Below are 21,115 nucleotides of genomic sequence, written 5' to 3'. Positions count from 1 at the left end.
GTCTTTGTTTAGCTCGGGTTAGACTTGACCTCTGAACTGTCTACTATATGCATACACTTGGCACGCGAGGACTGCAAAATGTACTACAACCATGAACCAACCGACGAGTGCGAAGTCGTTAAAGAGGATGTTGAACCCACGTTGCGATGCTCCTAAGTCGATGACTCAATCGGCGTTCAACAACTGCGACTAATTAACCTTCCTTGGCGCTTGTGTTTATTTATACCTATATATACCTGCAAGACACCTGCGTATCTACCTGTCGAGGGATGAATGTTTGGTCGATTTCCAACCACCTGATCCGGCCGCCTAGGGTCATGCCAAACGTCAGATTCTGCAGTTCTTCGAGTAACATGCAGGGGAAAGAAGCCGAGTCATCATCGCTGAGCTGGTCGTACGATAGCAGCGAAGTCATTGATGGTCTGGCACGAATTACTCTCTCTCAAAATCAGCAGGATGCTCTGGGCTGTCGGATCATGGAAGAAGTTTTCTTGGAGTATCCTTGGGCCTACGTTCCTCGGCAAGGAGTCGTCGCACTACTGCGGGACGACGACTCCCAGCTCCTGCCCTTCAAGGACGACGTTGACAAGTACGAGGGGGACTTTTTCCTGGTTGGCTACGCATCAACGGAGCTGGTATCTTCGGAGTTCGTCATCTGCCTGACGGAAGCGGCGAAAAAGACCATCGAGAAACGTAACAAGGAGGTAAAACGACGGCTGGACAACCGCGTGCGTGGCATGTTCTACAAAATCCCGAAGCCCTGGGTGTCTGGAGGCAGCGAGATCGAGGTAGCTGAAAACCTCGTGCGAAGACAGAGACCGCTCTTCGAAGTTGAGATATCGATGCCCTCCGTCCTCCTTGGGAACGACCGAGAACTGACAGGCCGGAAGTCGACCGACGCGGAAGACACGGGCATGGAAATCGTTCCGAAACACGAGAGGTTCGAGCTGGTTCCAATGTCACGACTTACCACCGCGGTACAGACCAACTTGCCAGGTCGGGAAGCTGGGGTCCAGACGCGTTTTGGGTTTCCTAAAAACGCCTGGACTCAATACGGCTTTGAGTATCCCGCCTCGGAAGCATCGGCCTCAGAAGTTGTTGGCGAGGTTGAAAAGGAAGAGGAACAGGACGCTGATGAGGAAGGTGGCTCGGCTGCTCAGCCTGATCAGGAACGTCTTGTCAACGACGAGGAACCCGCTGAAAAACCGGAGGACGATGACGAGCAGGCCGAGGAAGACGAGGCTCCGGATCCAGTCGACCTGTTTCTGGACAAGTACGCGGACAAGGTGATCGACGTGATTGACTACAACGCGGCGTTGAATCTCCACGTTCACGACATCGATGAGCTCGTGCTAAAGGGTAAGGAGTCCAGACCCAGGGAGCAGGTGGTCTTCGAGGAGTTCAAGTCCTTCATTGACCTCAGTCTCGTCGCCGGAAAAGTGGTGTCCGATCTTTCCTGGCATCCGACTTTGACCGGGGTCGCAGTCGTCTGCTACACCGATGTGCCGAAGTGTGATCTTGTCCAGGGCCCGTCGGTCGTCAGGAACGCGAAGTCGTCCTTGAATCGTAACGAGTCCGTAGTCCTGGTGTGGACCTTCGCCGATTCCATGGCACCACGGTTGAGGCTGGAGCATGATCGACCTGTTAGCACTGTGTCCTTCTGCCCATTTCGACCGGATGTCCTAGTCGCAGGGTGCGATACCGGTCACATCGCCATTTGGGACTTTCGCGGTAGATTAACGAAGTGCAGTGTTGATAACTGCTGCGTGAATCAACCGGAAGTCGGATTACCGAATGACTATGTGGTGGTTGGAACCAACGACTGTCAACCCGTTCCAGTGATAAGCTTATCCGCCGTTTCTAACGAATTGCAATCCCACCATGGCGCTGTTAGACACATACAATGGCTTCCACCTTATCATCGCGTCGAGAGTGACGGACGACTGAGCACTCTAGCTGATAACAAGACTGTACAATTCCTCACCGCAAGCGAAGACGGATGTGTCGCAGTTTGGGACCTGTTGTGGGAACCTCGAGCTACGACATCCTCGTCCCTCACTGAACGAGGGAGTTTTAAACCCCCGAAAATTCTGTGCGATGAGTTTTCCACTGGGACATCGGAGCTGAAGAAGATCGATGGACTGCTCAGGCCGATCTATTGCGTCTACATGCAAGTACCGAAAGAGGTTCGAAATCTGCCGGTTATCAGTCTTTTCATCCAACCCCCGCTGACCACTTACGAAGAAGTTCACTCCGTGCATCGACCCTGCAGCAGGATCCTCGAGCCGGAAGATGACGGAGAGAGTCACTTCTCGACGCGGACATTCGAGCCAAACTTTTCCAGGACCAAAAACGAGTGTCAGAAACAGTTTTGGGCCGGTTCTCCAGAGGGTGATTTTCTAAGCTGCTCTTGGGAGGGTCACGAGTTCACGGAGGTCGCTTCCTCTGAGAGTTGTCGGTTCCTCGGGTGGTCCCGGGTTCACGACGGTCCGGTCACCTGGATCAGCCAGTCGCCCCATTTATCGGAAGTCCTGCTCACCGTGGGGGGTCGTGATTTCGCCGTGTGGAGTCGGGACTTTCTCCAGTCCCCTCTGCTCCTGAGGAAATCTCAGGAGGGCTACACAGCCTGCTGCTGGACCAGTAGACCAGGTGTTTTTCTCGTCGCCAGAAGCAGCGGTGACGTCGAGACCTGGGACCTCTGCTTAAACACCAGCGAGTGTTTGGCCCTCCAGTGTATTTCCGGTAAACGGATCACCGGCTTGTATCCCCACGTGATACCGCTGGAGCCGAATTTCGTCGGGGTCTGTGACCACAACGGAGCTCTGCGAGTCTTTAAGGAGCCGTCGTTTTTTTGCGAGGATAAACCGAGGAGAATCGAATGGCTTGAGAAATTCGTCGCGAGGGAAATCAAGAGGAAGCAGGAGTTCACCGCTTGGGAGACGAACTTTTTGAAGACCGATCCGCACCGCTTGCAGAGGAAGGCGTCGAGGGCGGCTGACGAAGCTAAACGTCGGCACGAAGAGGCCAGGGTTAAATTTCAGAAGGAACAAGAGGAGCTCGCCAGACTCGAGGAAGAGAGAAAGGCTAGACTTGTTCCGAAAACAAAAGCGGAAAAATGGAGAGAATCGGATCTCGACAGAATGCGGTCTATCCTGCTGACCAAGAAGGGATTTGACCCTGGGGAACTGGAGGCCATGAGGAAGCCGCTTGTTCAGCAGGAAGAGGAAAGGTCGAGGAAGCTGAAAATGGCCGAGGAACAGGTTAAACAGAGCGAAACCTACTACAGAGACGCAATTTCTCTCAAGCTTCCAAAATTACCAGAGAAAACGTCGGCGGGTCATTTCGACCCTCTTGTCTCTTTGCCCGAGGAAATATCCATCGAGAAAAAAAGAGCTGATGGCAAACTTCGTTATGAGACGATTCGCGCTCAAGCCGAGAAGAAAATAAGAGGAAATCTGGAACCTCGGGAGTTTGATCCAAGGATTATGACCAGCGATGCTCGACGTAGGCGCAGAGAACTTGATCTCGAATATTTAAAAAGGAGCAGAAAAGATGAACGACTGACGAAAATCAAAGCTAACGCCCTTGGCTGATGGAATTGCAGACGGCTAATTCGAGTAGATATTGAGATTAAGATTAGTCGCCGATAAGCGTGATATCACAATTTCAAAATCGGCTTGCACATTCTTTTCCCAGTGATTATCGGTCAAGATTAGTATCATCACCTTGTTGTTTAGTTGCAGCACTATCACTGCGAGCCTTTGTCTCCTTTTCCTTGTTTACATTTGAAACAATTGCTTACGTAAAAGTATAAATACATACATTAATGACGAATTAAAAAACGAAAATACAGATGCGTCAAGGATTGCGTTAGACGATTTCATTTTTATTTCCACTCTGTTTCAGGTGCTAGCAATCTTCTGCATGTGCCTTGCTTCGCCGGCGCGACTTCATGCCACCAGTTTTTTCCTTTTCGTCGCATCGACGGCCTTCATAGCTACTATTCTGTGGACCTTCATCTACCTTTTCTCAATACGCGAGGCTCTCAAGCTTCCTATCAATTGGATTCTTTCGGTAAGTTATTGCACGTTGTGTAAACGAAGCAAATTAAGTATGATCACATAATATTATACGTCAAGTTAGAAATGCATGAAAATCTATTTTCAATTATAAGTGACTTGACTAACTGATAGCACTGAAGAAGAATCAGATCTTCTCATATGGAATTTTGAATATGAAGGAGCGAGCATATCGTTCCATATAATTTCTTTAAAACCAAATTCCGGAATTCAAATTTCACGCTGCCTTATTTCAGGAATTCATCAATACCGGCGTGTTCACCTTTCTGTACGCGATTGCTTTCATCACTCAGCTTTCCGCGTGGGGATCAGTATGGGGAGATGGGAAAGCAGCTAATATCGCCGCGGGGGTAAGTTGTTCAATAAACAATCAGCTGCTCTACCACATTTAAGAATCTTTAGCGCGGTCATGATGACCGTGAACGATTCAAACAACACTTCACCCTCAGATATTCATTAAATTTCCATTGCTCTTCGAATTCGCGAGGTACAGACTTTTATCGTAAGATTTTTAGAATGATTGATCGGGTCTTTATCGTTATCATTGTCTTATTCATTTCACCGATATCATTTCGATCTCGGCCGATTCAACACAGTGAACGATAACGTTCTAAGGTTACCTTTGCATTATTGTTGCACACCAGAGACAAGGAATGTACGCAAACCTCCAGTCAGTCTCGGAGTATCTAAAAATAACATTCCAGCATTCTATAGTATTCTTTCTATCCCGTTCGTAACCATTCCTCGTCTATATATACAATATATATATATATATATATATAGAACTACGGAATTAAGTAGCCACGAGAAAGTGTCACGTATATATGCCAACGTTTCAATTTATACAACAGGTCGTTGCCACTTATTCGCATGCAGCTGCACCTTGTATACGTGTTTCTTGATAAAATACGTATGTATACGCTCAAAAGCAGCTTTTCGTCTCTTATTCAAATATACCGGACTTTCTAACACATTCTACAGTAATTTCGTAGTTATATAACAGTGGAAACGGAAATGCGATCGTTGAAGCTGTCGCTTAAGTACGTTAAAATTTTTCATTTTTGGATAATAATATTGTGTATTTCGTGTTTTCGCAGGTATTCGGGATATTCAATTCTATCGCGTACGCGGCGGGAACGTACTTCCTCTACATAGAATGGCAGAGTTCTAGGACGCAGTAATAGCGCAGGGTCAACGATACTGTCCTAGCCGTTGGTACAGAGGATCATTTATTTTATTGCATCTTACTATACATCTGCGGTCAGATGACATCGTCTCATCATCCAAGGTCATCAGAAGTTAATTATTCTCGACGGTTATGAATCGAGAGTCGTAAGGACCGGAAGTCGCTGTTCCATCAAGCCCTTTGATATGTGTAAAACATCATGCGTAATTCATATAAACTATAATTACTGTATCTCTAAGAAACGTGTATAGGTATATGTTATATTACACTTACCAGCGAAGAGCTCGAATCCAGTACTAATCACTCAGCGCTAACTCACTTCGACCAGTTATCACATATAACTTATGTGTACTCGTTGTAAACTGTGTATAACGAGGGTTCATCCACTCGAGTAATCATAGTGTCAATATCATTCGGAACGACGATTTTGTAATCTTCAAAATCACACTGAAATCACAATATTAGAATAAAATCAATATTAATGAAAGTAAAATTTATCTGTCAAGTAATCTGTCGTAGTCATTCTAAAACGTTAGTAATCGTGAAATATTATAATCATGGCGTCAATTTTTTCTCAGTGGATGACCCCTCGAAGTATAATGTAAGTGCAGCTCATTTCTGATTATTCACGGATCTCAGAAACTTCCGATTGCCTATTTCCAACGTGGTAATTTTTTATCCTGCATACATATAGAATATATATATAATGTATACCGCAATGGCATGAAAGTAAGAAAGAAAACACTAAACAGTTCTTTGACCACGTAAAAGACTCCATCTTATTGGTAACGTAAGTTACTCACGTTTCGAAGGTTGTAATCTGGGTTGACAAGCAAATTTCTGCTTTACCCGAAAGAGATCAAGATCCGTAAAGCAAAATTGCGGTTTCTTTTTGAACTTGGGCGCTTTTCATAAGTCGAAGTTACCTGTTGTCTTTTTGTTTGTTGTTTGCCACCTGAAATATTTATATTTACTCTCTATAAATCCGTCGAGCACTTTGAAATTTCAAGTGAAATAAACGATATTATACACCATTACATTATATACATAATATATACCTATTATCACAAATTCACAATTAACTATACCTATTTCGCAATACAACGTAAGATCCCCTTAGAAAACTGTGAAATTGGAGATTCATTTTTTTTCATATCACGTGATTTTATAATATACGAAATGATATATGCAGTCCAAATACCGGCACACTTTGCTTCACCCTTAGCGTAATACTCACGGTACGAAGTGCGCCTAATTTGTTGCTAAACTTGATGTAGAATCGAGTTTTCAGTAAAAATGATAACAGTGCACTTTCGCATTTCTGATACTGATTTTTTTCCACCGCTTTAGCCCACGTTTACTCGGGCAACGTATGATATCCACAAATAATCGATTTATCGTTCGCTTACGTCCGATAATTAGGTAAAAATATGAAATATTTTTAGAGCAAGCTTTTCACATTTTCCGACGTATACCTACGCGTAAGCATTATTGCGTACCGAATATTGCTGCAAGAAAAAAACTTAAAAGAATATTATCTTCACTTTACACAGGCATATAATATTAATTTTAATAGTAATGATAGAAATATATATGTAAGAACAATAAAGAATACGTATACATATATATATCAATCAAGAGAAAAATGCATAGAATCTATACAATCAATGAAACGAAAAATGTAAATTTTATACTTATATATTTATACATATAGATTTATATACATTATATATACGTATATACATGCATATTATTTATATATTATATCGTAATATCGTATGTGCTCAACCGCGTACAGTACATACTACATATGTATTGATTATCTTATATATAGCCCATAAAGTGTCCTTCGCGTTCTATATAATCTCGCGTTGTGTGCTCAACTTTCGCAAACAACCTTTTTTCAAATCCATACTGGCTGGTGAATGAAAATTTATTTTGTCATTCGAATAGTAATTGGTAGCATACAACGTGTAATGACGGATTATTGTACTTATAATTACCGCGTGCTCGTAAAATTAGCTAATGGATTTAATTAACGACCAATCGAGCATCATCCAAAGATTTGTTGAACGTATGGATACTGATGTTAATTCGTAAACCTTGTTACATGAATGCAGCGAATTGTAGGGTAGCAATGAATCCAGTAACTTGCTGTTTACAATTCAGTGACAATGATTCATCACAACATATTTGCAATTGAAACAATAAGTCATTTTGACACGTCGATTTACGCCCGTTCTACTATTGTATAGGAGGTACCTGACACGTATACGTTGAAAAATGCATTTACCTTCAACAAATCATACAATCTATTATAAGATACAAATGTTTTACGGCATTGTTAATTGTTAGAATATAATACTTACGTAGAGTATCGTATCGCTACTGATCATTATGTATGTATGTATAATTACGTATATCTGTTTGAAGTTTTTTTTGTTGTTTTTATTTCTTTTCAATCCTTGATCTTTTAATTTTATTTATCCTTGAGCTATTATACTAATGTCGAATAAAATTTAATCGTACTTGTTACACATATGAATGTATAATATGTATGTAAAATAGCGTGTTTCTGTAAGTATTTTGTAGACAGTCTTTCTTCGACTTATAGAAATGTTTACAAAAAATTTGGCACAGTCATATAATTTCAAGTTACAACAAACAAGCGTCGATGGCGCCTGATGAGAGGCAACCAAATCGACAATTTCACTGAGTGCCTAATACCATGCAACTTCGCATATCTACGTGCATAAAAATTGTCGGATATCAGGCGTAACAGGTCTTCAGCGCGCTGGTTTGCCGTTAAAAAAGTTCTCACTTCACAGATAAATAAATGAATATAAAAAAATTGAGAAACGTGGACGTAAGCATGCTGCAACCTCGGTAATCATCCGTTCAATACTCGATGTCGGATTGTCGAATCAACGGATTCAGCGTACTACGCATGACAGGCGGGTCCGTCGGTGTGCGTAAAGAGAGACCAACCGAATGCCTACCTACCTGCTGCTAGCTGCATCTACTCTTTCGAATGCATGACGTCATGTATGACGTGTACCGGGCTTGGCGGCGACGTTAGGCGTCGATTTCAGTCATTCGCGAGACGCTGAGAACGTAACATAACTCCGATTCCTTCTAACCTGTTTCAGGTCAGTTGCTTCGAAAACGTTTATCAATCGTGCAGCGGTTCATACACTTTTTATTTAACACTTCTAAATTCTCTCCGTTTGTTTCTACTGCGGCCCGAGTCTCTTATCTCCCCGTTTAATTGGACGTATATATAATTACAATACCGACGCAGTATAATCAGGATCCGGCAGACCGAATGGTTTCAGAGCGGATATATAATTAAGTGCATCGCGCAGCGGGGAACGATAAAGCAAACGACATAGTGCGTTGTAACGGTGAATTCTCCCGAGGTGAAATTAATATTTTGTGTGTGCACTTGGATTTTCCCGCGAATCGATATTGCCTATACTCCTGCTCCAAGTAAACAGTATAACTGTCACTGGGTTCGTTGCGTTTTTGCTGGGATTGAATAATACTGTACAGTCAGCTGCTGACATACTAAAAGCCACGATGAACCGCATGAACGAATGCCTGTTTCATTCAAGTTATCGCGTATTAATTAAATTAATTCGTCATGGGAATTCCAGATCAGATATGTAAAAATTTGTCTTCCTTCACAGTCGATTAAGGCGTTTATCTTATCACAGATACAAGAAAACGCTAGTTCTTATGATAACCGAGCTCTTCCCGATCACACTTCATCAATAATTTCTTCCACGATATTATCCAAGTGGATAAAATTAGCTTCGTGATCGCTCTCCATGCATGACTAATCGAACGTGCATCTCTGTTGCACATTAGGACCTGTACTTAGCGCTTAGAAGCTGTAAGTACTGAGTTGTTTACATCTGATGACAATTGAAAATGGTAAACCGCCCAAACCTTAAACTAGATCGATAACAGCCGTACGTATACGCAGGTGTGCCTGGAACATTTTGGGGGGACCAGGCTTGAACTCATGCAGACCAGATGCATCACGTATTCTCGGTTCATTGCCACTGGATAGTATAATAATAATCGCGTCAATCGTGTAGGTACATTGCAAATTTATAGTACAAACATAGGCGCGTTGCTTGGACTGAAATCTAGCTTCGCGAATGTCATTCGGCGCAAGACGGTCAATAAAATTTTGCAACATTCACTGTTCCAAACTGTTGCTAAGTATTCGAATAACAAGTTCTATCTATAACGAATCGGCGTCAACTCTATTTCGGTTTGAAGGAGGATGCTCAGAAGCAACACTCGAAGTAGGTCGCACCTCGGAAGATCGACCTCGTCCCGATTTCCATAAGGCCCATGGACGCAACGATAGCAGAGGCTATCGTCGGAGGAAATTCGATGTTCCAGTTGTGCACTCCTGATACGGGGGGTATCGATACCCTTTCTGATGTCCGTTCTTGCCCAAATAAACTCGTGTGGCCGATTCAATGCTTAGCGTGAAATTCCGCCGAAAACGCAGAGTAGCTTTGGACATGTTCTGAGTAACATTGTGAATTCGACAGTAAAAGGAACTGATAGTCCATCTCGTGACACGTAATACGCTGCCATTGAAGCAAGCTTGCGGTTGAGCTGATATACAAGCACAAATTAGACTGATGTCATCGGTGTATTAATAAATTCGTTATCAAATTCTAACGGAGGTTGATCCTTTTTTCTACCAGAGAGATTCGAAGAAAAATAGCGATTAGTAAGCTAACGGATGTCGTGTTCATTCTTATATTCCACGATGACATAACGATGTCTGAATTTTCGCCTCAAGGTCAATAAACGATTCTTGGTAATCATTATTCATTCAATTCGAGTGATTATAGAAAAAGCATCTTATCATTTTAATTTTCGAAAATTGACTGCAGAATATTTTCCAAGAGTTTATTTCGGGTGCAGTATGCAGTGCATGGCCATATCAAAAGGTCCCCGTTGTATCTAGAGGCAAAAATAATTTACGTCTACGTCAGTGCCACTTCTGGCGCATGAGTCATTGTCTTACACAGTAGGTGAAAGAAAACGAGAGGGTAGGTGTGGTTGTCTACGTGTGTGTGTGTGTGTAACAGATAAATGGAATCAAAGAATGAGGATGTAGCAAAGCAAAAGCGTAGTTCACCGAAAAGCAACAAGCAGAGAAATGGAGCAGATAGATCATATTTGGTGACAATGCTGATTGTTTCGACGAACTTGTCAGGAACTTTTCGCCTTAAGTTAAGACTTTTGTTCGATGATGGCTTAACGTTTTTATTTGGTTTCAGGAGATCCTGTGATAAGTCGATACCATGTCTCACTCCGTCACCATACGAACAACCACGACCACCACCAGTGGCTCGACGATCATCCTGAACACTGGCTACTTAAGAACTTTTCCTGGAATTCTAAAATTTCTTGAAGTTGTAAGTACTCCAGCATATTTAACGAAGAAATTATTCACAGCGCGGAATAACTTCGCAAGGTCACAAGTTTCATACTGATGTAAAATAACCGCGATTTCTTATTAACATGAATTCGCTACTGAGGAAGTGGGTTTTTGTATTAAATTCTACACAATGAGCGGTTTTCGATAAGAAACCGCAATAACCATAAGGAACTCTTACTCATTGGCAGCCAATTATGGAAAACATTTCCCTCACAGAGTGCTTGTTCTGACCTGAATATATTACGTGTGAATTATTATGATAGCATAGAATATTTTGAAAGAAATGTCAACCTTTTGCTGATTACCTTTCAAAGGTCACACAGAAACTGAGCGGATGTATCCAGCAACCAAACTTAGTGGATCGAGGTTGGGAACGCCGTATATGGCGAGGGCATTTGTTTTTGAGAAACTTTTTTAGGCCATGGCGGTCCATATGAGCTCACCTGAAGTTTACGCTCTCACTTTCAGGCACTGGGCATCGTCTGTGTTGGGATCATTGGGCATGATCACGACTCTGGCTATTCTGTGGCGCTGTCGTCAACGCCTAGGATATTTTTCCTTCTCATGACGACGACTTTCATGATAGCATCTTTCATTCTTCTGGTATCGTGCCTCGCGTCCTTGTCAACCGGCTCGATCATATCAAAAACTATCTACGTAAGTTTATCCAAGATAGGATCATGTAGAATTACTTTACTGTCCTTATTCTGTGAAATTATCATCAAAAAAATCAATTATTCGACCGTACAATCGAACTTTATATACTTGCATCAATTTTTCTAATTTACAATTTCAGGAGGTGATCTATCATTCGATCGGATTTGGATTACTCCTCGCAGCATCCCTTAACCTTCTTATAGACGTTACAAAAAATAACCGCGTTTACAATTATGATGCCTTATTGGCAGCATCGGTGAGTTTACCTACAATAAGCAATTGAGGGGGCACATCAGAGTAGATGGTTAAAGAAGTAGGCGAATTTCGAGAAGTTTATCTAAAAAACTGTTTATTCGATTTCATTCGTTTTTTTTATTTCAAAGTTTATACATTAAGGTATATTCAGTAATTTTTTCAGCAAAATTTATCCACTCGTAGCGTTGTTGCAGTGGTCGGTGTATTTTGGACAGTGGGTTGATCTAAAATAAAAAATTCCAACGGAATCTTGTAATATAATATATTAAACCGTTCGCTGCGTATGAATTTTTTTTTATCAACGAAACGGTGATCGTTTAGACTTTAACGTTCGTTTTCGAGCCTAAATTTAACACCTTTTTTGGATAATAACAAAATGTACGAAAACATTGTGTCCAAATTATGTAAAAATTGGTCCTTTCGTTTTCGAGATATCCTAGGTACGGATTCGGAAACGTAGTTTCGAGATAATCGAGTTGAAAGATCGGCAAATGGGCCGCAACTCCTACAATTCTTCGAATTTTATTATTCAATTTACACACAATATTCTTCATACTTCAAACTTTTAAAAACTCGAATAAAAAGGAAATCGTTTTTCAAAATATTCTACTCGGATGTGTCTCCTTAATACTGCACTATTCAAATCAAAGTGCTATCCATAGATTTATATTCGAAAACGACATTTAAAGTATTGAAAATAACGAGTACTCAATTTCTTTAGGTTATAGGACTGGTCAATGCGGCGCTATACCTTTTGAGTACTTTACTAGCTCTGAGATCCTACAGAGGTATTTAAGTGCCGAATATCGTACGGGATTCATCCTGCTTAAAGAAGCGTCAGTTTGCACTTAAGACACAGTCATTACCAAAGTTGTGAGGGATGCAGAATAGCAACTGTCAGGCGCAAGTGAAGACTGTCGTACCATCGTTACCATCGTATGATAAATATGTAAAAGTTTAGGATATTAAAAATTAATCGGTGCTGTGGTATGCATTGCATAACTTAAGAAGTTTAATACATAGGTATATCATAAAAAGTGTCAATTCGGCAAAGAATACTAAAATTTTTTTGATGAATATATATACATACCTATATATATACTATAGTAGATTTTTGTCGGTGTATTTTTGAGCTGTTTTTAAGGTCAATTTATTGTCAATGTTCAAAGTATAACGATAAGCTTTCTACTTTTATAATAACCTTATAGTAATGGTCAATGTCTAACAATATTATCCTCATTTCTCGTCGTCGCTGCAATGTCGTGTCTTATATAGTTTACAACTAACAAGTATAATCGGGAGAAACCAGCGTCAAAAAATCCTGCCAAAAAGGTACCTTATTTACGTCCTACCGCATTTATGTGCAAGTACCTATCGTCGTTACCATTGTTCACACGAATTTGTTATATTTTTATTTTTCTAATTGTTCACACGATCCACAATTTTCTCTCATCGTCGTAAAAATAAAAAGTGAAATATAACTTTGTACTCCGTCACCTATTCAATGTTCCGTTGTTTATTGAGTGATTAATTATGTGTATTCAATTAACAGTTGGCTACTTCGTATTATACAGAGAAAGGGATAAATGGATAAATAGAATTTATTTATTATACAAATTGTTGTACATTTAAGAACATGTCGAAATAGTAGCGACAAAAATGATGATACAGCATTATATAGAAAGTACAGTTTAGCGTAAAGTATTAGAACATGAAAATTAGTAATATAAACATAAAAATTAGTAATATAGATATTACAGCTCAAGTAGGTGTAGTGTAACATTAGATTTTAGCTACTGCCGTGATCTTAGTTTTGGTTTTTACCCTCCAAAAGGAAGAAGTCCGCTTTGACACAGTTTTTGAAAGAATGTGTAGTACTGCAGTCCCGAATATCTTCGGGAATGGAGTTCCAAATGTAAAAAAACATAACATGAAAAAAGTGTACGCAAGGTTTCAGTACTGAATCTAGGAATTATGAGCAGCCTCGCATCCCCCCTTCCTGGCATTTCGCCGATGTTGGCCAGGAGGTAAGAAGCTAAGTAGGTGTGTTGGCCAGACAAGACTATTTTGGATAATAAACAGGTCCCTAAATACCTCCTTCGGTCTGCTACCGTTGATCAGATCTGCTGACCATCGATTTAGAAAAAAAGTAGCATTTCAACGAGGTAATTTAACGCAGTAAGTTCGTGCTTATGTAGAAGAAATTGTCGCGGTGCATGAGAGAGTTTACTCTCTTACAGATTGAAGTAACATGATCTTTCCAGTTGAGCTTCGAATCAAGCACTAAACCGAAACTGTGTACACACGATTCAAAATATAGCCTAGAAATTTGGACCTTGATAAAGACATTAGCCACAGAGGATAGTCTATAGATGAACGGAGAAGAGCCAAAGCAATAGCTTTAATTTTAGTAACATTGATTTTGAGATCATTCTTCCAGAGGTATATGAAGGCCATGAAACAGGTTCAATCTTCGTAAGCATAACAGCACCCAACCATACAAAATTCGTGGCGCTGTAGGCTGATTCTACATTGCCAACATTGAGAAACTATAAGCCGTAACCGAATCACTGTGCCCGTGTGTACTGACATACGTAAGTTTATATTTTAGTTTGCTCGATGGTTGTACCACGACGTGAATATGCAACTTAATCAATCAATCAATCTTTTAAGACCTCAAAAGTTTGAGTCTGGCCAATTGAAATTCACCTATTAACCACTTCTTCGCACATTGTAGCGGCATTTGGTCCACTTACAGTAGATCCTCGAATCTCCGAACCGTGACTTGACTTATCCCAATTAACCGAACGTTCACTCGAAAAATATACTGTTCGCTCGAAATATAAAGTGTTGCTCGTTGCGCTTTACGGAGAGAAGTAAGATTATTTATTTGCTTTTGTTTTTTACACACACAGAAACGTGTAGCAGCCGTTCATTAATGGACGATTGACGACTATATAAAACGAAAGTAATAAAATAAGCGTTCGGTGTTTGAAAAAGGTTTAAGGCGTATTTAAATGTTTAGAATAGACTGTTTGTAGACTTCATTATTTACTTTACATATTATCATCTCCTGAGATTGAAATTGCGTGTTGGTTAACCGAACTAGAATCGGTGACAATTAAGGTCATGGAATAGTCCTACCCTTACCAGCCGAGCAAACTCGCCCTTTTTCTTCCTATACTAAATAAACAAATTAACGGAAAGGGTTTAAATTTAGATCGTGCATCGCTCTTTTGAAGCGGAATTCAGCAAAGTGATTCACATCCAGAAAATCGTCCAAACAATGTGTGATTTATTTTAACGATGTCGATTAATATTAGTCTTCATCCTCAGTTGGTTTTTTTTTTATTTGTCGTAGCTACTGCAGTTAATTCCAAGCCTCATCGCCATCATCGTGGCTAGCTATTGCCTCATTCGATAATAAGAAAGATATTTTTTTTCTTATGTTCATTTTTAGCAATCAAAGCAACGTAAGTAACTTAATTTAATTCAATTTAATTCAATGTAATTCAATTTAATTTGCCTTATTATTATTCACATAGGTTCAGCGTGTATGTGTATACTAGAGATATTAATAGATGTAGAACACACATGCATGTGAGGCATTCCACTTTGATTAGACCAGGTACTGCCCGTCGACTCTCCAGTTCGGTCTACGATTTTTTACTTGTTGGATGGATCTTCGCTGCAATATTTTTATACATAACGTGGAATTTTCAAAAATTCAAAAAAAATTTCATATATCTAAATTACACATAACGTTATGTTTGTTTTGACAATTATTATATTATGTTTATACATTACGATGAAAAATCCAAAAAATTTACGAAGCAAATGCCCCCACTTTTGGTCTGGGTGTTACGTCCCAGTCGGTAACCGCGGCAGCCTCTTCTCTGTGCCACTAATTATCGACATGTAATTACCATAACAGCATCTGACGCGCCTTTACCGTAGTTTTTAGTGTTAGATCTACATCGATCTGCATGGTTACCATCATAGTGTAGAACACCATTGTATTGATCATTTTTCGGCATGATACCATCATAGCCTGGACACAGAATGCGTAATCTAGCAATAAGATTCAGAATAATAAATGCTTGCAAGAGATTTAAGACGCAATAATTTACGTGAGGGAAATCTGCAAACTCCTCTATTCTTAGAAATAGGAATAGATCAGATGCATTATCTGTCAGCTTCCGCGCGATTGGCTATCATAGACCAATCGTCTGGTGCTGAGTTACCCAGAAACGGAGATCACCAATAATGAGCTTTTTCTCAAGCTCCTCTTCCTTTCATCTATCCGGAAATCTCGAAAGACAGAATGCAAAATACCATTAAACGTCAAGTAGTAAAGAAAATATAAGCAGACAAAATCAAAGATCGAACAGTACAGAACTAAATTAAACTTACAAGTAAGGTATCCCATCTCGATCTCTCATTTCTATTGTCGTATGTTATACTAGACTAAAAACCATGTACTCATTTTACGTAACTCTAATAATACACTGTATGAATTGCAGATCGGATAAAAGAGAAAAAAGAATGAATCACATCCTTAACTACGTGTTCAGCAAAAATCTATCCCAATACAATTTAATCTCGATTGACGTGTTTCCCACGTGCGGAGGTTTCACCTTCTCTTCATGGTGCGATTCGTCATAAACATGGTGGGTAATTAATAGACGTCGCGTACGTGTCGACGACATTCCGTTGTCACTTTTTGTCCACAGGCATCTGCATCGTGGACCCGCCATAATTTCCTGTGGCGCGTGCCGAAAATAGAAAACGTCCCTCTGAGGTCTCATGCCACGCGGGGGGCGCGATCATGCATTGTGGGTACAGAATCTTGTGCAGTCTGCAGCGAACTCCTGACAGTGAATATTCGTCCCGAGGGATCTCTTCCTGTCATTTCCATTCGAATTTTCATTTCCAAATTTATTGTGTCACCCGATAGAGAAATTCCTGAGATCTCGTCACTTCCGGAAGTGCCAATCCGAGTCTTTACCTTTGCTTCTGACTCACGTGCAGAGAATTTATGTATAGCTGCGTTGCCGTGGCGCAAAGGAATCTATAGGTAATGTTATTTGTTTATTTATAATCAATAAGAAATCATCCGATGCATGCTGATGATTCTGAAATTGATCAATTGTACGTGGATCGATGTGTAATCGTTGTCTCTAAGAGTGTCGTCCTTTAGTGAAAGAAGATGAACCGCTGATCCGTTTGCCATGGATTTTGTACAGTATAAAATGTAAGGGAAACTCGCTTATTGAATGAATTCGTTAAGGTTTATCGGGGTGCGTTAGATAAAATATTCAGAGATACTATCAGTGTTCTCGGTGAGCTGCGATAGTCGAAGACGAACAATATATAAAAACAGTAATCCAGCACCTGCATGCAGTTTTTTCTCTAAAAAATCGCAGAGCATTGGTAACTTCAAGTGTCGCGATAATAATTTAGAGACAGAAATAAACTGTTGCTCCAGGGGTTAACGATCCCGACTTTTGAGTTGAGAGTCCGTCTGCTGCCCACGCTGTTCGAGAATATATACCGAAAAGTTAGCGCAGTTTGCGCTTGAATTTGTGAGAAGCCCTTGACTCACGAGCACTCATTGCGCACTCCCAAAACTAATGCAAGTCGGATAGCTTTTTCGGTACCGTTCGGATAAAGAGTATAAATAAATATAAGAACGTGGAGTATAGAATGATGATACGTCGAATGCAAACCATATTATGAATGCATGCGCAAGTGCATTCACAGGATGCAACGTTTAAGCATCATACTGTTTAATTAACAGGCTACGAGACAGAACTGTGAACCATGGGCGGGGGTGCAGCTGGACCGACGATCAGGATGGCGTCGACGGGAACTCACGGGGCCGGGGGTGTCGCTTGCTGCTTTTGTCGATGCTGCACATGCATACACATCGAATTTTTAAAGACTTTACCGGGCATGGTGAAAGTGGCCGAGGCGGTAAGTCTAACGGGGTGCATGGATTTCCAATTCTTGTGAAAATATTAAGCATCTATCTGACACATTCTGAAATTGCAGACTTTGATGAAAGATTTTTTTTTTATTATAGATGATTATGAAACATACATAATTCTGTCGCATTCCTTTGCGTTACCATGATATAACGATATTCTTGTTTTAGGTGATCAGCAGCTTGATCCAATATTTGTTGATTAATTATGGTCTGAGGTACAGTGCGACAATTGGCTCGGCATACGAAAGTGCTTTGACGACTTGTTCTGCCTGCTTTCTAAACTCGGCAGTACTTCTGGCCTGTTACATCGTGTCCGAAAAATCGTACAGATTAATACGCTCGTCTCTCTTCGTAAGTGGAAAAAATAAATTTTCCGGCAAACGTCCCAGTCGAATTGAGAGGTGATTAATAACTTATCGGTTTGTCCAATATTTCAGGAGCTGATGTTTAACGCCCTCGCATCCTTTCTCTACTTGAGCTCAGCCTCATACTTGGCATTTGCTACCAAGATGTTCCTCTGGGGACAATATCAACTGACTCCTGGATTTGACGTCTATCCAGCAATGAACGCCGCCTACGTAAGTTTTTCGGAAAATTAATTCAGAAATCGAAAAAAATCTTGTGGGCATGAGCATACGGCTCGATTTACTCGAGTGGTTATTTAGCTCGTTTATCTGAAATTTAACTATTCTTACAGATGCTTTGCGGGGTAGTCGGCGTCCTGCATGGCGCGGATGCCTACTATTCGTATAAACACTACACTGGCAGTTGGTAGCGAGGAACAACGGTAACCAATTTTTCCAATCACGCTGACGTGAATCATGTCTGAATATAAATTATTAATACGTAAACGGTAATCGAGCTCTCGCATTATATCTAGTCACAACAATGAGATTCATTTGAGCTTGACGAGTAATCCGCACTCGTAAATCAGGAAATTAGCATATAATGTACTATATAAATAACTACGTCTTAATCATTCCTAAAGAATATAATTTATCAAGTTTATTATAATCATTGCGACATCTGATCCATGCAGGAAGTCTGTATACCATTTATTCTTTTCCTCGTTCGTCAGTATAGGATATTCATTTGCGACGTCGATCTGGTAATTTTCATGGTCAACAACCAGGATCAATTCGCATGATTCCAACATCGTTTCTCCTTGTATTACTAATTTAAATGTATAATAAAAAAAACTTTTCAAACCGAATGTATCAATCAGGTTCTGAAGTCGATAAAGCCTACCATTTCGTTTATGCTTTCAAAAAGACGATTAAAAATATTTACCCTCTTGGAAACAGGTATATAGAGATATAAGTAGATACTTTCGACGTTGCTGTATCCAAGGCATGAATCAAGATCGGTCGATCCTGCTTCCGAAAACTGGAAGAACAACATTTTTGAGATACCGAAAAGGTTTTGATCCTCGATCCCTGCTGAGCGAGGGTTCATTACACACAGGTACAAAACCATATACAGCCATTAAAAAAAACTAATCAGGGTCTCGAATCTCTCAGACGAATGTTTCACAGGGTCTAGATAAATCTTGTTCTCTGCGTTCAGCTTCTGGATTGTATAACCGGACCTTACACAACTACTCAGAAATACTGTTAAGCCCTTAAACATGTAGCTTAGATGTTTGTCTGGCCACGTTATTAGGCAGGAGCCAGGACGTCGAGATAACTGAAGGATCTTCACTCTGCCGCCATTTGAAACTGAGAGCATATTAGAAGTAGCCATCAGTTCAACCACATAAGCAGAGGATGGAAGTGATCGAGAGAATTGCCAGTTTAGTGTACCTATTATAACGAAGATGGAAGTTTGAGAAGTATCGACTCGATTACAATCTTTACAGGCCATTCTCAGGCGAAGAGTTTTTATACAAGCATCATTTAGGCATATGTTGTGTCAACTTACAAATACTGTTTTGACGTGGTCCAAAATTGTTCCGCGCGTTTGAAGAATGGTCTGAGAAAGCGGCAAGTGTGCATTTCTAGAAAGTGGAAAAAAGTGAAAGAAGGAATGACGAGTGTGGTTGTTTTAGAAATTACATAAAATCTAGTTTAATTAGCAATTATTATTAACAGCACGATTCATACCGAATCTTATAGAGCTAGAGCATTTCTGATTGCGCTCGAAGCTACATAATAGAAAATCCGTAGAAAGGTACATTAAATGAAAGAAACTAACAATAAGACAAATTTTAGCACATATAAATAATCAATGCATCATGAACGCACTCAACAGTGGCTTGGAAATACTATTATCCTTTTTATCGGTTAAGGAAATGTAACTTAAGTCGCTTATGCATTGACGTTTGAGAGATGATAGCGCCGGACTAATATCGAGTAACGAGAAAAAGGCAATTAATTCTCATTGGCTAGTATGAATGAGAGGCAATGACGCATTGAATTGTGAGGCTTTTTAAAGGACATTGACAGAACCTTGGATCAGCTATTCAGAGCCACCCTTGCAGACTACAGGACGTGCGATTTCTCGTCGTAACTTAGGACGACTCAGATTGCCCACACAAAAGTGAGTAAGAATCCTTGTTTATGATACGTATCTTTCTGTTTCTTTAAAAGCGGAAACGGTACCTTTTTGAATCAGGAGTAAACGACAAATCTTTAAAATCACATTTACTATTGTAATCCAGTAGATTGCAAACTGTACAATTTATCTTCAGTAAGAGTCTGAACATCGGTTTTAGCGAGTTATAAAATTATTGGCAAAGCATGGTTTTAACACATCACCTCGATTTAAACGTATTTTTCCACTTCCGGCACCATTTTTGAGGAAAGGGCTCCTTGAATGATCGTGAACTTGTTCAAGCTCGGTGTGTAATTCAAAAGTGATGTGTAATTATTTCATACTTTGTGCCTCAGGAGAATATGATTTTGAAAATTTTCATCAGGTTTCTAATATGTCTGAGTAATGAACCATTTGAATATCATATGCTATATGATATGCGCAATGCTGACAGTGTTGGAAAAAATGTCTAGGATCAAACTGCGTGCTTCAACTGCCTGAAGTCAATTTTTGATAAACCTTACGTTGCATATGACAGCTTCACAATTAGCTATTGAAATTTTTTTATATTTTTAATGAATAGTCAGTTTTTTCATGCCTGAAACTTTTGTTAGATGTTCTAATCAGCTCATGAAACATACAACAGAAATGTTATTGAGATTTCTAGTTTTATTCATTTATATTTTCAAACAGTCAACTATAAAAAGAGCAATAAATGCACTAATATCAATTGGTCTAATATCATTTAATATATGAACCCAAAGTGCAAGTTCTTACACGTGGCTTATTAATCACGATTTTACCGCTTGCGAAACTTCCAATCCTTGAAAAAAGTGTTACCGTAATCTACTGGTGACTCGGAATTCAACTTTAATCTTTTTATGTTCATTGACATTGTATATTGATATGTACTACTTAAGCAATGGACGTGAGAAATGCTTATC

At 40.1% G+C, this 21,115-nt stretch overlaps 4 protein-coding genes across 4 annotated transcripts; all 4 read left to right on the top strand.

Annotated features, from left to right (window-relative positions):
* The first annotated feature begins 317 nt into the window (after positions 1 to 317).
* LOC124405946 (dynein axonemal intermediate chain 3-like) lies at positions 318 to 3,787 on the top strand. Its single transcript, XM_046881215.1, has one exon. It carries the CDS (start codon positions 318 to 320, stop codon positions 3,591 to 3,593), a length of 3,276 nt encoding a protein of 1,091 aa, XP_046737171.1. The 3' UTR covers positions 3,594 to 3,787.
* On the top strand, positions 3,593 to 4,585 carry LOC124405945 (CKLF-like MARVEL transmembrane domain-containing protein 4). The gene is made up of 5 exons (XM_046881214.1): positions 3,593 to 3,617; positions 3,738 to 3,808; positions 3,907 to 4,074; positions 4,316 to 4,429; positions 4,529 to 4,585. The coding sequence occupies exons 1-5, from the start codon at positions 3,593 to 3,595 to the stop codon at positions 4,583 to 4,585; spliced, it is 435 nt and encodes a 144-aa protein (XP_046737170.1).
* Positions 4,586 to 8,273: 3,688 nt separating this feature from the next.
* On the top strand, positions 8,274 to 12,978 carry LOC124405769. Its single transcript, XM_046880944.1, has 5 exons — positions 8,274 to 8,414; positions 10,578 to 10,715; positions 11,207 to 11,395; positions 11,535 to 11,651; positions 12,372 to 12,978. The coding sequence occupies exons 2-5, from the start codon at positions 10,602 to 10,604 to the stop codon at positions 12,444 to 12,446; spliced, it is 495 nt and encodes a 164-aa protein (XP_046736900.1). The 5' UTR covers positions 8,274 to 8,414; positions 10,578 to 10,601; the 3' UTR covers positions 12,447 to 12,978.
* A 3,297-nt stretch (positions 12,979 to 16,275) lies between these two features.
* On the top strand, positions 16,276 to 18,827 carry LOC124405235 (protein singles bar). The gene is made up of 5 exons (XM_046879955.1): positions 16,276 to 16,727; positions 17,451 to 17,626; positions 17,808 to 17,990; positions 18,077 to 18,217; positions 18,337 to 18,827. The coding sequence occupies exons 2-5, from the start codon at positions 17,474 to 17,476 to the stop codon at positions 18,412 to 18,414; spliced, it is 555 nt and encodes a 184-aa protein (XP_046735911.1). The 5' UTR covers positions 16,276 to 16,727; positions 17,451 to 17,473; the 3' UTR covers positions 18,415 to 18,827.
* Positions 18,828 to 21,115: the final 2,288 nt, after the last annotated feature.

The sequence above is a fragment of the Diprion similis genome, chromosome 4, assembly GCF_021155765.1.
Source record: "Diprion similis isolate iyDipSimi1 chromosome 4, iyDipSimi1.1, whole genome shotgun sequence".
Lineage (NCBI taxonomy): Eukaryota > Metazoa > Arthropoda > Insecta > Hymenoptera > Diprionidae > Diprion > Diprion similis.
This window is presented reverse-complemented; position numbering and strand designations above follow the sequence as displayed.